Consider the following 16,568-nt stretch of genomic DNA (forward strand, 5'->3'; position numbering starts at 1 on the left):
TTTATTATCCATTTAATTTTTTCTTTTATCAGTTCTCTTGTCAGTCCTATGTTTATTTCTACTTTCCTCCCCACTTATTTATTTCTCTGTCATTTTTCCATCTGCCTGTATCAGGCTTCCTAGGTACTTGAAACTCTCCAGTCTCCTCAGTCGTACCCCACCAATGGTTATTCCCGTTGTTCCTCTCTCCTTCTTTCTTGTTGTGATAATCATCTCACTCTTACTTATACTTAATTTCATCTCATATTCTTGTACTGTTTGTTCCCGTACGTCCAGCTGCTCGTGTACTTCCTCCTCCTTATTCCCCCAAATCATCAGATCATCTGCAAACACTGTAGCTTTCATATTCCTTCTACCAATTGCTTGTGCTACTGTACTCATCATATCATCCATCACTACAATGAAGAGTAATGTTGAAAGTGCACTTCCCTGCCTCAAGCCATTCTTCTGTTCAGTCCAAGCTGATCTCTCTCCTCCAACTTTCACACAGTTCACACTTCCTTGGTACATTTCCCTTATCCTCCAAATAATCTGTTTTGCTACTCCTCTGTTCTTCAGGGCTTTCCACACTTTGTTTCTATGTTACACTATCATATGCTTTTTCAATATCCAGGAAGGTCATTAGCACATCTATTCCATATTCATAGTGCTGTTCCTACAGTTGTCTTACAGCTAAAATTAGATCCACCATGGACCTTCCTGCCTGAATTTGTGCTTCCAAAATTTTCTCAAAAATCTTTGCGCAATGACTCATCAGTGTTATCCCCCTGATAGTTTTTGCACTCTTTTCTATTTCCCTTCTTAAAGATTGGGACAATTATTCCCTTCTTCCAGTCTTCTGGGATCATCTTCTGTCTCCACACAATTTTCATTACTCGATACATCTTGGCCACTTTTGTTCACCATTCGAGCATAATCTGTCATATGTTCTTCCTCTTACTTTTAATCATCCCATATAACACCTTTTTGAACCTTCACTATCCTCCTCCATCATTCTGATCAACTGTTCCATCCACTTTCTTATTTCCTCTGCCACCATTCTTTTTGCTTCTTTCTTGCTTGCCTGATACTCTTCTCTTGTCTCTACTGTTCTCTTCTGGAACCATACCCTAAAGGCTCTATTCTTCTTCTGTACTATATCCTTTGTTTTATCTTTCCACCAGGGTGTTTCTTTCCTTTGTTTTATCTTTCCACCAGGGTGTTTCTTTCCATCTCTTGTTGTTGCTTGTCCTCCCACATATTGATTCTGCCGCACTTACTACCCTTGAATCTACCCCATTCCTCTTCTACCATTTTTGGTTCATCCTTTGGAATGCTTTCCTGTACTTTTTGTAGGTACTGTAGCCTGCTTTCTTCCTCCTTCAGCTTCCATACCCTTATACATCTTTCCTAGTTTTCTGTCCCTATTATTATCCTTAGTCCCTCTCAGGTTCATTACCAGCAAATGGTGGTCACTATCCAAGGCCTCTGATGGTATTACCTTAATGTCAATAATGTTCGTATTCATCTCACTGTCATAGAATAAGTTGTCAACTATTGACTTTAAGTCTTGACTGTACCGGTTAATCTTATGGTCCAAGCACACTTTCGCACCCTTGCCTTTCTCTACCAACATGTGCATTTAAATCTCCCATTACTGTCATATTTTTCCTTCCCATCTGCTTCTGCATTTCCTATTCAAACTCTTGCTTCTCTGCAGAAGTGCAACCCACCTGCAGCACATGTATACCCTTGAGTGATATTTTGGTCATCATCATCCCCTTCATGTCCTCTTTTAATCCTTCTCTTACTACTATTCCGACTCCATTTCTCCTTCCCTGCTCATTTCCACTCCAGTACAGTCGGTAGCCTTTTCTCATTTCTCTCCTTCCTTCTCATTTCCATCTCATTTCAGCTAACCCCAATAGGTCTAACTTCCTTCTTTCCATCATGTCTGTCATCTCCTCCACCTTTCCAATCAGTGTTTGTATATTTAATGTTCCAAATCTTAGTCCTTGTTTATAGGCATTTCGTCATCAATTAAATCCGTCCTTTCCGAGGCCCATTCTATTTTTGAAAGCAGAAATCATAATCCACTATGGGCTTGCTGGACCTATCATAGCTTCACCAGAGCCCCATTAGCCATCACTGTTCAGGGTTCCTGTAGGACCTTCACAGCTACCGTAGTTGTCCTGGGGCATACATTGTCCCCACTGCACCTCACTCCTACAGGCAATGCCCTACTTAATGCTGTTGCCTGTCTCCCACGACTTGACGAGGGGTTGGACTTGTGGGAGACAATTACGAGCAGATCAAGAGGTCAAAATCATCTCAGATTTATGAAAAGAGTGGTGAGTTAATAGAATTTTATCGCAAAATCCTTCAGTTCTGTTACCCTCCTGGCCTCAGTTCTCACTACCCCCTGCCCTACCTCCTTTTCTGCTAACCATAACTCTCCTTGCATGCAGAGAGAGGGAGCTCTCCAGTGCCACATTCCTGCCTTTTCATCCAAGCTGCCAGCTGTCTTTCTCAAATTCTTCCTCCTACTACCCAGCTCATCCCCCCTCCCCCCCCCCCAACCCACCCACTCCACCCAGCACAACTCTTACCAAGTTGAGCTGCAGTGCTGGCTCAATGTATCTGATGGAGACAATGTAGTTATGTAGCTGTGTAGGTGTACTATGAGTATTCTATTAGTTCTGGGGAATGATTTATCTGCAGGCTCAGCAGTGATCTCAGTCTTGATTTTGTTTTTATAGATGACAATGCTTTGTCTCAATCATATGATACATTGTTAACTTTATTACTTCCATCATTGGTATTCCACCAGTGACTTTTCATTTTCATATTTAACTGTTAGGATGGCATTCTTATTTTAGTGCAATTACGGCTCTAGGAACCTTTCTGAATGAATGCTCATCCAAAACAGTCTTCAATGACAGCTGAACCGTGAATGACCAAATTGCTACATGGAGACTCAGTTGTACTGACCTCACTTAACAAAGTCTTACTGTTAAATAATTGTGCTGTTGCTCACAGTGCCTATTTAAAGCCTGGTGTAGAAAAATATCAGATCAGTTACATACTCACTAATAACACATAAGACAGAGTGGTATGTGTTTTTGTGTCAGAGTTTTAGACTGAACTTTTCTCCCCATTTACTAGAAATGTCTACCAACTGCCAAGAAATGTTCAGAACCCCAATTTATGTTTACAATATTTCATTAACTAACAAGTTGTTCTAATAAAAGAATACATTTTTGAACATAGAAAAATTGGGCTGTTCGATTGTAATATTGGATTTTTAAAGGTTTGCATTCTGAAATTTGAAAAATCATGTAACAACATTCCTGAGTAATATTATTATAAGGGATTTATAAGTGTACTTAGTTTTTATGAATCTAAAATTCTGAATGTTTCATAAAAAAATTAGTTTCTACACACAGTACTTGTTTTGTTATCATAAGCCGCATGTAAATTATCTATGAACAGAAAGATTTACAGCTTAACAAACAATTTGATATATCAGGTAACATATAATAGGTAACATAACCAGTAAATGAACAGTAAAGGACCCAATTAGAATGAACAATTTATACCAGACCTCACAAAAATTGTTGAAGAGTTTTTGAACTGAAAACATATAGTGCAGACTATCAGAAATAAGTACAAAAATTGTACCCATCTTTGCCTGAAAAAAGTGAGGTGCCCAGAAGACTGCATGTGAGTACAGGCATACTTGCCATCATGGTTCCAGTTGCCAAGCCTCACCATCACAAGAGAGAATTGCGCTATTGTGCACCAAGCACATCTTAACCACTTTACATGTGCTCCTGCTGTCTGTGAACAAGTAATGCAGTCTATGCAACATTTTGTGACATCCTGGACATTAGCAGCAGCACACTAGGCAGACTGGTGAATTACCATCTTGTGTAGAAAGCTATTGTAGTTGTGTGATAACTGGGGAGCATGGAATGCAGATGAATGGCATTGCATTGTGTTCAGTGATGAATTGTGTTTATGCACAACCCCAGGTGACCATTATAAGTGAGTATGATGGTGACCAGGAGAGAGGTCCCATTGTTTCATTGTTTTGGAGGACACAGCAGCATTATTTCTGGTATCAAGGTGTAGGTATACATTGCGCATGATTTCAGGTAAGGGCAAAAAATATGTTGCCTCTCATGTGACAGTATTCTAGTGCTATTGTTTCACAGGACAACCCTCAGCCACACAAGAGTATGTTTGTGAAGTGTCTGTACGATGTTGAGGTAATTCCATGGCAGATCAGTCCCTAATAATGCTACTGCCTCTAATCTGAAGTAAAACCTCAGTTTAACCATCAAATCTGATAGCAGGTAAACTTGAAATCTGATAGCAGGTAAACTTGAAGTTTTGTAAATGATTTATTGAAAATCCCATCTTTGGTGGCAATGTTGTAAGAAGAACTGTGGCGAAGAAAAGAATTATGTCTTTTAATTTCTCGTGTGTAATCTGCATGTTAGACAAGAATATTTATGCCTGTTATTGCTTTCTTGGTTAGATTTTTGAAATTAGCTAAGGCCCACAGTTAAATTGGAGAACAATTCATTTTATAGTTTTTTATTTATTTATATGACCATGAACAGACATAATGTTTTCCTTTGGTAAACATTACCCAGAATGATTATCAGACTTTGAAAAATAAATATGACTGCAGGTTCTTGTGAGTGTAACAATTAAATGGTAATCACACACAAAATGGTGCATAAAAATATCGCAAACCAGATGAAAAGTCTCTGTATTTAAATATTTCACTTTCATTCACTGGTATGTTATTACTATGTTTTCACTGAAAGGATAATTAAATAATGTAGTCTATAGACAAAAAATATGATTTGTAGATGTTTTAATGTAACCTTATGACACCTACAAGAAGTTATGCAGCACAGTGACTCTCCTATCAGCAATGATAACAGAGGCAACAGTGTAAAATAGCAAGAGAAACCAAGAACAAGAGTGTCAGATAATGCAAGACCTTTACCCAGTATTACATTTCTTTTTATAGTATTTCATCAGTATTTTATCTTAGTAATAGTTACAAGGTTCTGGTATTTCTGATTTACTTAGAGATTTGTCATAACAAAATTAAATATTTTTTCACTTATGGGTAAGAGACACTGTCATTTAATAATTATTTCACTTGATATGGGGGAAAATTCTTTAAAACTGGCTATGATGTCACAAAAGCCTCCTTGAATGTTAAGCTCTGTATGCATACCAGCATCTGAGATTTACATTCAACAATAAGTCATTTACTTACACCATTACAGGATGAAAACTATTCACTTTAGACAAAGTCCAGAATAGGTTTGTTCATGTTTCATATGTAGCTGTGCACTTTAACATATTTTTTGCTGATTAACTGACTCATAAATGTGATTAACATATGTACAATTGGCTTTCTAGCTCATTCTGCTAATTCGTGCTGCGTAGTTGTGTTTGGCCTTGTTTTATTGAACTGTGTGCCATTGCTTTACACAGGTATATAATTTGCAAAGTTTATATGGCATCCAGTAAAATTCATTAATTTAATGGAACCACTGTGCAAAACCTGTGTAAAATCTTTTCATGTTTGAAGAACACAAACTGTGAAGAGAATCTAACCAGCATTATAACAACCAAACCAATGCTCAGACATTCAATTGTGACAAAGTTAAATGCACACTTTTCAAATGCAAATGCACAAAAGATGATGAATCATGCCTTTTGATTTCCTAGTAAGGTGAAAAGCACAGTCATCAATTACTTAAAGTTACTACTAACAATTGATTATCATTTTTGCATACTAGATATTCATCTGCAACAAAGAGCATTCAGGTACATCTTCCACTTTGAAATTAATGATTTGTGATGATTGTCATGCCACAAATGATGATATTATGCACGTATCAGACTTTAAAATGGTTCAGCATTTTCAGTTGTGCATGAATTTCTAAACAGTAGCCAGGTTTGTGTCCATTGGCTACCACACCAGCTGACAGACAAACACAACCAGGGACATTTGGAGGTGTCAGAACCATATAAAGGCATTCTGAAACACAATAAGAAGACTTTCTAAGTCACATACTAACCACTACTGATGAGGTGTGACTATGAACCACAGAGTAAGAGCAGAGCATGGTGTGTAAACATCCATCTTCATCTTATTTCTACAGGAAAATTGATGACTGTTTAGGTGCTGCTGATTCATTACACTACTAAATGTCAGATGTTGAACAGTGACAGGTAGTGCAAGATCTGAAATCCAAAAGCAAAACAAAGAAGAGAGGGAAGCTCTGAACAAGTGTAATTTTGCTTCAGGGTAATGAATGTCCTGCTCGAACTGAAGCTTTTTATCAGACAACAAGGTTGTGGATTTGGCATAAAAGTGAATGTGCACAATGCTGTGAAAAGCTTCTTTCAGGACAGGAGTGGCAGAGATTGATCAAGTGCATGGATTTTGAGAGAGACTGTAAAGAATTGATGTTATTGACAGTGTTCTTTTCTCTACAGAAAGTTTCGTTTTTTAACTTGTCCTTTTATTTTCAGATGTCGGAGAAATAATTTCTTGCTATACAGACACAGAATTTCATACAAAATTCCACTATCGAACTGAAAAAATCAGTTTGGCATTCACAAGATTGAAACAACTATACAAGCTATAACTGGTTTTTTAGAAAATATTATCTGCTCTTTTGATAAATAAAAAAAAGCTCATGAATTTTCTGTGATCTCACCGAGGCATTGAATAGTATGAACCACTTTCTTTGGCTCATAAACTAGAAAGACATAGAACCAGGGAAAATTCTTTGAAATAGATTAGGTCATATTTGAAAAAAAAAAAAAAAAAAAAAAAAAACCAAGAGTTTGTGGTTGTCTCAAATAATGCAAATTGTTTGTCCCAAGTGAAAACAGTTTCTTCCACAAGAATCAATTACGAGTTCAATTCTTTTTCTTTTTTGTGTAGATGACTTTGCCTGTAAATGTAAATACTCATACAATTTACTTGCAAGTGATACCACAGTGCTGATTGGAAAAAATTACACCATCATAAAAGTTGTAAATAATTTAGATAGGTTACCTTATCTAAATGGCTTAATGTTAACTTCAAGAAATCCCAAATTAAGCATTTTCGTAATAAGCATTCCAGAACAAATTAACTATAAATTATTCATAAAGCCAGGACATGCAGGAAGCAGGTCATAATTGCTTGAAATACACCTGGGACAGGGGTCGGGTGTCCTAGGCAACACACACGAACTATTTAACAAGTAAATTAAATAGGTTCTTGTTTGCAATATCTGTACTGTTCACTTCATCAGAAATGAGTGCAGGAAAGATAGTGTACCACTCATCATTTGAATCAGTTTTAAGATACAAAATTATTTGTAATGAAGTGCAAGTAATATGTTAAAAAGGAAAAAAGACTAGAAATATGTAATGCAAAACATGGAGACTCATGTTTTCTGTTATCAAGAAATAAGAAAATATTAAGTGTTCCTGTCTGTACATTTTGAGGTATATTGTGCTGCACATCAAAACTGAAAATTGTTTGAAGAAAAAAATTGCCTCCACAAATATGAAACAAAAGATAAGATCTGAAGTAAATTAAAGCTAAAAAGTATCCACTGTGTGGAGTTAACGACACTGAAGAAGACACTGTACAATGTACTAATAATAGAAAATTCTACCATTCCTTGTGGAAATTTCTAGATGCTAATGTAACATAATAATGGCATATTTCCATAAATTATATTCTCTAAATCTACATTCATATCATCTGTAAGAAATGTTTTCAATGGCCATAGTAGTTTAATAAGACAATTATAAATTTTGAGGAGTATTATAAATCAAATAATTCCATCTCTTATGTAATCGGACAATAAATTCTGATGCTGATTGCCTTTGCTCTAATAGAGAAATTGTTATGATTTACAGACATCTCTCCAAGCTGTATGATTCACTGGCTAAACTGAAATTTACTCAGGAAGGAGGCAGAAACACAAAGATGTCTCATACAATGGTGGCCAAAGATGGAGAAGAAGTGAGACTGGATGGTATTTGTGACTGTTCAGGAAAGGTAACCATACTTCCCTTAATAGAAACTAGTATACCTGATATAATCCATTAGTGCAATTTTCATTTCCTTCTTCTGACATTATTGATATCACAGACTTTAAAGAATATTTGAAAGCAAAACAATCTTTACCAAAAGTTGTTTAGATAAAAAGATCTACTCACCAAGCAGTGGCAGAACCCACACATAACAGGTGGTTGTAATTGGCAACCTTAGGGAGCCAGTGTCTCCTCCTTCAGGCAGAAGGGTTGAAGGGGAAGGTAAAGGGGTGAAGGAAAAGGACTGGAGAGGTCTACAAAAAGGGGTAGATTTTGGGAATGTCACCCAGAACTGCAGGTCAGGGGAGACTTACCGCATGCGATGAGAAGGAAAGACTGATCATTGGGGACTGCATTGGACGAGATTTGAAAACCTGAGAGCTTAAAGGTGGAAGGCAGGGTAATATACAAACAGAAATTATTACTGCTTAACCATCATGCATGAGTTTATTAGAGTGAAAAGCTAAGTGCATTGTATGTAACAGAGGTGGGAGGAGGGTGGTGAAAAGTAGATGGGAAAGACATGGAAGAGTAGAAAACTAAAATGGAGTGAAGTAAAGCATAGTTAAAGTGATGAAATGCTGAGACAAAAGAAATTGACGTAAGTTAAGGCCAGATGGGTGAAGAGAACCAAGGACATGTTGTAGAGCTAGTCCCCACCTGTGGAGTTTAGAGAAACTGGTGTCAAGGGGAAGAATCCAGAAAAGAAGGCGTGTGTGGTGAAAATAATTTTGTCAAATTGATTGTTGGCTTAAAATGGTGGTCTCTCTCTCTCCCTCCCTCCCTCCTTCCCCTTTCTCCCCCCCCCCCCTGCCCCCTTTTTATTTCTAGGTGGAATGTGACCTGCTTGTAGATTTTCATTCAGCCCTTTGAGTCTCACTGTAGAAAGTTGAATTGCTGTAAAACTGGTCTTACGAGAAAGCTTTCTATCTACATCTACATCTACATGACTACTCTGCAATTCACATTTAAGTGCTTGGCAGAGGGTTCATCGAACCACAATCATACTATCTCTCTACCATTCCACTCCCGAACAGCACGTGGGAAAAATGAATACCTAAACCTTTCTGTTCGAGCTCTGATTTCTCTTATTTTATTTTGATGATAATTCCTACCTATGCAGGTTGGGCTCAACAAAATATTTTCGCGTTCGGAAGAGAAAGTTGGTGACTGAAATTTCGTAAATAGATCTCGCCGCGCCGAAAAATGTCTTCGCTTTAATGACTTCCATCCCAACTCTCGTATCATATCTGCCACACTCTCTCCCCTATTACGTGATAATACAAAACGAGCTGCCCTTTTTTGCACCCTTTCGATGTCCTCTGTCAATCCCACCTGGTAAGGATCCCACACCGCGGCAGCAATATTCTAACAGAGGACGAACAAGTGTAGTGTAAGCTGTCTCTTTAGTGGACTTGTTGCATCTTCTAAGTGTCCTGTCAATGAAACGTGACCTTTGGCTCGCCTTCCCCACAATATTATCTATGTGGTCTTTCCAACTGAAGTTGTTCATAATTTTAACACCCAGGTACTTAGTTGAATTGACAGCCTTGAGAATTGTACTATTTATTGAGTAATCGAATTCCAATGGATTTATTTTGGAACTCATGTCGATCACCTCACACTTTTCGTTATTTAGCGTCAACTGCCACCTGCCACACCATACAGCAATCTTTTCTAAATCACTTTGCAACTGATACTGGTCTTCGGATGACCTTACTAGACGGTAAATTACAGCATCATCTGCGAACAACCTAAGAGAACTGCTCAGATTGTCACCCAGGTCATTTATATAGATCAGGAACAGCAGAGGTCCCAGGACGCTTCCCTGGGGAACACCTGATATCACTTCAGTTTTACTCAATGATTTGCCATCTATTACCACGAACTGCAACCTTCCTGACAGGAAATCACGAATCCAGTTGCACAACTGAGACGATACCCCATAGGCCTGCAGCTTGATTCGAAGTCGCTTGTGAGGAACGGTGTCAAAAGCTTTCCGTAAATCTAGAAAAATGGAATCAACTTGAGATCCCCTGTCGATAGCAGCCATTACTTCGTGTGAATAAAGAGCTAGCTGCGTTGCACAAGAACGATGTTTTCTGAAACCATGCTGATTACATATCAATAGATCGTTCCCTTTGAGATGATTCATAATGTTTGAATACAGTATATGCTCCAAAACCCTACTGCAAACCGACGTCAATGATATAGGTCTGTAGTTAGATGGATTACTCCTACTACCCTTCTTAAACACTCGTGCGACCTCCGCAATTTTCCAATCTGTAGGTACAGATCTATCGGTGAGCGAGCGGTTGTATATGATTGCTAAGTAGGGAGCTATTGTATCAGCGTAATCTGAAAGGAACCTAATCGGTATACAATCTGGACCTGAAGACTTGCCCGTATCAAGCTATTTGAGTTGCTTCGCAACCCCTAACGTATATACTTCTAAGAAACTCATGCTAGCAGCTGTTCGTGTTTCAAATTCTGGAATATTCCATTCGTCTTCCCTGGTGAAGAATTTTCAGAAAACTGTGTTCAATAACTCCGCTTTAGTGGCACAGTCGTCAGTAACAGTACCATCGGCACTGCGCAGCGAAGGTATTGACTGCGTCTTGCCGCTTGTGTACTTCACATTCGACCAGAATTTCTTCGGATTTTCTACCAAATTTCGAGACAATGTTTCGTTGTGGAACCTATTAAAGGCATCTCACATTGAAGTCTGCGCCAAATTTCGCGCGTCTGTGCATTTTAGCCAATCTTCGGGATTTTGCGCTCTTCTGAACTTCGCATGCTTTTTCCATTGCTTCTGCAACAGCGTTCAGACCTGTTTTGTGTACCAAGGGGGATCAGTTCCATCTCTTACCAATTTATGAGGTATGAATCTCTCAATTGCTGTTACTACTGTATCTTTGAATTTGAGCCACATCTCGTCTACATTTGCATAGTCAGTTCGGAAGGAATGGAGATTTTCTCTTAGGAAGGCTTCTAGTGACACTTTATCCGCTTTTTTAAATAAAATTATTTTGCGTTTGTTTCTGGTGGATTTGGAAGAAACGGTATTGAGCCTAGCTACAACGACCTTGTGATCACTAATCCCTGTATCAGTCATGATGCTCTCTATCAGCTCTGGATTGTTTGTGGCTAAGAGGTCAAGTGTGTTTTCGCAACCATTTACAATTCGCGTGGGTTCGTGGACCAACTGCTCGAAATAATTTTCGGAGAAAGCATTTAGGACAATCTCGGAAGATGTTTTCTGCCCACCACCAGTTTTGAACAAGTATTTTTGCCAGCAGATCGAGGGAAGGTTGAAGTCCCCACCAACTATAACCGTATGAGTGGGGTATTTATTTGTTACGAGACTCAAATTTTCTCTGAACTGCTCAGCAACTACATCATGGGAGTCTGGGGGTAGGTAGAAGGAGCCAACTATTAACGTAGTTCGGCTGTTAAGTATAACCTCTACCCATACCAATTCGCACGGAGTATCTACTTCGACTGCACTACAAGATAAACCACTACTGACAGACACAAACACTCCACCACCAATTCTGCCTAATCTATCTTTCCTGAACACCATCTGAGACTTCGTAAAAATTTCTGCAGAACTTATTTCAGGCTTTAGCCAACTTTCTGTACCTATAACGATTTCAGCTTCTGTGCTTTCTATTAGCGCTTGAAGCTCAGGGACTTTCCCAGCACAACTACAACAATTTACAACTACAATTCCGACTGTTCCTTGATCCAAGCACGTCCTGTATTTGCCATGCACCCTTTGAGATTGCAGCCCATCCCGTACTTTCCCGAGGCCTTCTAACCTAAAAAACCACCCAGTCCACACCACACAGCGTCCGCTACCCGTGTAGCTGCCAGCTAAGTGTAGTGAACTCCTGACCTATTCAGTGGAACCCAAAACCCCACCACCCTGTGGCGCAGGTCAAGGAATCTGCAGCCAACACGGTCGCAAAACTGTCTGAGCCTCTGATTCAGACCCTCCACCCGGCTCAGCACCAAAGGTCCGCAGTCGGTTCTGTGAACGATGCTGCAGATGGTGAGCTCTGCCTTCATCTTGTAAGCAAGACCGGCAGCCTTCACCAAATCAGATAGCCGCTGAAATCCAGAGAGAATTTCCTCAGATCCAAAGTGACACATGTCATTAGTGCCGACATGTGCCACCACCTGCAGCTGGCTGCACCCTGTGCTCTTCATCGCATCCGGAAGGACCCTTTCCACATCAGGAATGACTCCACCCCGAATGCACACGGAGTGCACACTGGATTTCTTCCCCTCCTTAGCCACCATACCCCTAATGGGCCCTATTACGTGCCTAACATTGGAGCTCCCAACTACCAATAATGTTCACCACACAACTTTTAATTAATGTGATTTTTCCTACTTTTATTGTCACTATAAGCTGTATGATGACTGGTTCCAGTTTTCAGATAAATTAGTTGTTTACTGGTAGACATTTCCACATTGCTATGAAGCTGTTTGACAAAAGCACATACAGCATACTTTTGTTTGTCTGAGATTAGCACATCTGATAATAAAATTAAAACAATTTGGAATATTGTGTAAAGGGAAACAAGCAACCGGGAGCACAGGAAGACTGTGTTTCTATCTAACATAATGAAAAGTTTGTTAACAAGAAGTCAGGAGTAGAAAACACTTTTAATAATCTTTTTTTAAGTGTTGTGAAGAAAATAGGATCCAGCTATTCATTAGAAAATGCAAGGCAGTATATGGAAGAGGCAGTGCCTATGCAATTTGATAAAATTGAAATTCAACCCACCTCTCCTACTGAAATTAGGAAAATAATAAATTCACTCAAAAGAAATAGCTCACATGGAATTGATGGTGCTTCAAAGAGAGTACTAAAAGCTTGTTCCCAACAAATAAGTAGGATTCTCAGCCACATATGTAAGAGCTCACTGAAACAGTGCATTTTTCCAAAGAGACTGAAATATGCTTTTGTTAAACCATTGCATATAAAAAGGGATAAATCTGATGCTAACAACTACCTCCCAATCTCACTTCTGACAGCTTGATCCAAAATTCTTGAAAAAGTAATGTATTTAAGAGTAGCATCACATATTTGTAAAAATGAAGCCTTTTCAGAAAGGCTTTTCAACAGAAAATGCTATGTATGCTTTCACTGATCAAATGTTAAATGCATTGAATAACCGAAGATCACCCATTGGGATATCTTGTGATCTCTCAAAGGCTTTTGATTGTGTGAATCATGAAATTCTTCTAGATAAGCTTAAGTATTGTGGTATGAGTGGGACAGTGCACAAATGGTTTTATTCATACTTAACTGAAAGAATGCAGAAGGTTGAAATTAACAGTGCAGATAGTCTGCAAAAACCAGCAGAGTCCTGTAACTGGGGATGCATCAAGAAAGGTGTCCCACAATGTTCAGTCTTGGGGACCTTACTGTTCTTAATATACCGGGTGATCAAAAAGTCAGTATAAAATTGAAAACTTAATAAACCACAGAATAATGTAGATATAGAGGTAAAAATTGACACACATGCTTGGAATGACATGGGGTTTTATTAGAACCAATAAAAAAACAAAGTTCACAAAATGTCCGACAGATGGCGCTTGACAGCAAAATGTCAGTGACCGCACATGACAATCGTGTATAAAAGGAGCTCTAATGAGAGATAGAATCAGATGCGCCAGCAGTCGCAGCATGTTGACGTTGCCTGAAAAGTCGCTTTTAGTGAAGCTATATTATCAGATGGGGAATGTGCTAGTTCAGCGCTTTGATCCTATCGCCATAAGAAGGGAATTCGAACAGGTAAAGGTCCGTTGACAAATGCAGCTGTGGTGAGAATGAATTTGAAGTTCGAAGCCACGGGTTGTTTAGACGATAGACATCGTAGTGGCCGACCGAACACAAGGCGTAATGCTGCTGAGACAGTTCGGGAAGAAATGGAGACTGTAGCGGGTTCGTCTTTGCACGGGGAAGTCAGTGCTCGTGCAGTCGCACCGGCGTTCCATACACTACTGTTTGGTTGGCACTTAGGCGTACCCTCCGATGCTATCCGTACAAAATCCATCGGCATCATGAACTGTTACCTGGTGATTTAGTGAAGCGGAGGGAATTTGCGGTGTGGGCGATTCAAAAGATGGCGGAAGTTGACGACTGGCTAAGTAACGTGTTGTGGACCGACGAAGCTCATTTCATGCTCCGAGGGTCTGTCAACACCCACAACTGCAGAATTTGGGCTACCGAAAATCCTAGAACTGTCGTGGAAACTCCACTGCACGACGAGAAAGTCGCGGTATGGGTTGGATTTACCACATCTACCGTTATCGGGCCTTTTTTCTTCGAGGAAATGCGTGATTCTGGTTTTGTAACTTGCTACTGTGACGGGTGAGAGGTACGCCGATATGTTATAGAATCGCATCATCCCCAGCCTGGCTGATAAACACCTGCTGGAACGTATTATGTTTATGCAGGATGGCGCTCCGCCCCATATTGCTAGACGCGTGAAAGATCTCTTGCATGCATCGTTTGTTGATGATTGTGTGCTCAGCCACCACTTTTGTCATGCTTGGCCTCCCATGTCTCCAGACCTCAGTCCATGCGATTATTGGCTTTGGGGTTACCTGAAGTCGCAAGTGCATCGTGATCGACCGACATCTCTAGGGATGCTGAAAGACAACATCTGACACCAATGCCTCACCATAACTCCAGACATGCTTTACAGTGCTGTTCACAACATTATTCTTCGACTACAGCTATTGTTGAGGAATGATGGTGGACATATTGAGCATTTCCTGTAAAGAACATCATCTTTGCTTTGCCCACCCAAGATCACCTTGCTGACATTTATTTAAGAAACTCAGGGTATTCACAGTACCTTCGCAATACATATATTCACTTATGAAATTTGTCATTAATAACCCATCACAATTCAAAAATAACAGCGAAGTGCATAGCTACAACACTAGAAGAAAGGATGATATTCACTCTCCTGGATTAAATGTCACTTTAGCACAGAAAGTGGTGAGTTATGCTGCCACAAAAATCTTTGGTTCAAAATGGCTCTGAGCACTATGGGACTTAACATCGTAGGTCATCAGTCCCCTAGAACTTAGAACTACTTAAACCTAACTAATCTAAGGACGTCACACACATCCACGACCGAGGAATGTTTCGAACCTGCGACCGTAGCAGTCGCGCGGTTCCGGACTGAAAAATCTTTGGTCATGTGCCAAATAGTATTAAAAGTCTGACAGATAGCCAACCAACATTTAAAAGCAAATTAAAAGAATTTCTAAATAACAACATCTTCTACTCAATAGATGAATTCTTAGATATGAATTAGTAATTGTTAAATAAAAAAAAAATTAGTGTAAAGAAAAATTATGTTAAAGTGACACGTCCCACATCATTACGAAATGTCACATTCATGATCTATCAGACAAGCATTAAAATATATATATATATATTTTTCCACGTGGAATGTTTCCCTCTGTTATATTTATATATATATATATATATATATATATATATATATATATATATATATATATATATATATATATATATATATATATATATATATATATATAAACAAAGATGATGTGACTTACCAAACGAAAGCGCTGGCAGGTCGATAGACAGACAAACAAACACAAACACACACACAAAATTCAAGCTTTCGCAACAAACTGTTGCCTCATCAGGAAAGAGGGCAGGAGAGGGAAATACGAAAGGATGTGGGTTTTAAGGGAGAGGGCAAGGAGTCATTCCAATCCCGGGAGCGGAAAGACTTACCTTAGGGGGAAAAAAGGACGGGTATACACTCGCGCACACACACACACACATATCCATCCATCCATCCATCCACATATCCATCCAGTGTGTGACAGTGTATACCCGTCCTTTTTTCCCCCTAAGGTAAGTCTTTCCGCTCCCGGGATTGGAATGACTCCTTACCCTCTCCCTTAAAACCCACATCCTTTCGTATTTCCCTCTCCTTCCCTCTTTCCTAATGAGGCAACCGTTGGTTGCGAAAGCTAGAATTTTGTGTGTATGTTTGTGTTTGTTTGTGTGTCTATCGACCTGCCAGCGCTTTCGTTTGGTAAGTCACATCATCTTTGTTTTTATACATATTTTTCCCACGTGGAATGTTTCCCTCTATTATATGTATGTACTTATGAATATAACAGAGGGAAACATTCCACGTGGGAAAAATATATATATATAAAAAAACAAAGATGCTGTAACTTACCAAACAAGAAAGAGCTGGTAGATAGACACAATAAAAACACACAAACAGACACACAAATTTCAAGCTTTCACAACCCAAGGTTGCTTCATCAGGAAAGAGGGTAGGAGAGGGAAAAACGAAAGGATGTGGGTTTTAAGGGAGAGGGTAAGGAGTCATTCCAATCCCGGGAGCGGAAAGACTTACCTTAGGGGAAAAAAA

General features: G+C 39.2%; 1 protein-coding gene across 1 annotated transcript in view; it reads left to right on the forward strand.

Moving 5' to 3' along the window:
• Positions 1-16,568, forward strand: part of LOC126195528 (dynein beta chain, ciliary-like) — a 930,907-nt gene that overhangs the window by 517,810 nt on the left and 396,529 nt on the right. Inside the window, exon 35 of the mRNA XM_049934154.1 lies at positions 7,939-8,080. Within this exon, the coding sequence (XP_049790111.1) occupies positions 7,939-8,080 (142 nt within the window). The remainder of the gene's footprint in view (positions 1-7,938; positions 8,081-16,568) is intronic.

This window comes from Schistocerca nitens, chromosome 7 (genome assembly GCF_023898315.1).
Source record: "Schistocerca nitens isolate TAMUIC-IGC-003100 chromosome 7, iqSchNite1.1, whole genome shotgun sequence".
Taxonomy (NCBI): domain Eukaryota; kingdom Metazoa; phylum Arthropoda; class Insecta; order Orthoptera; family Acrididae; genus Schistocerca; species Schistocerca nitens.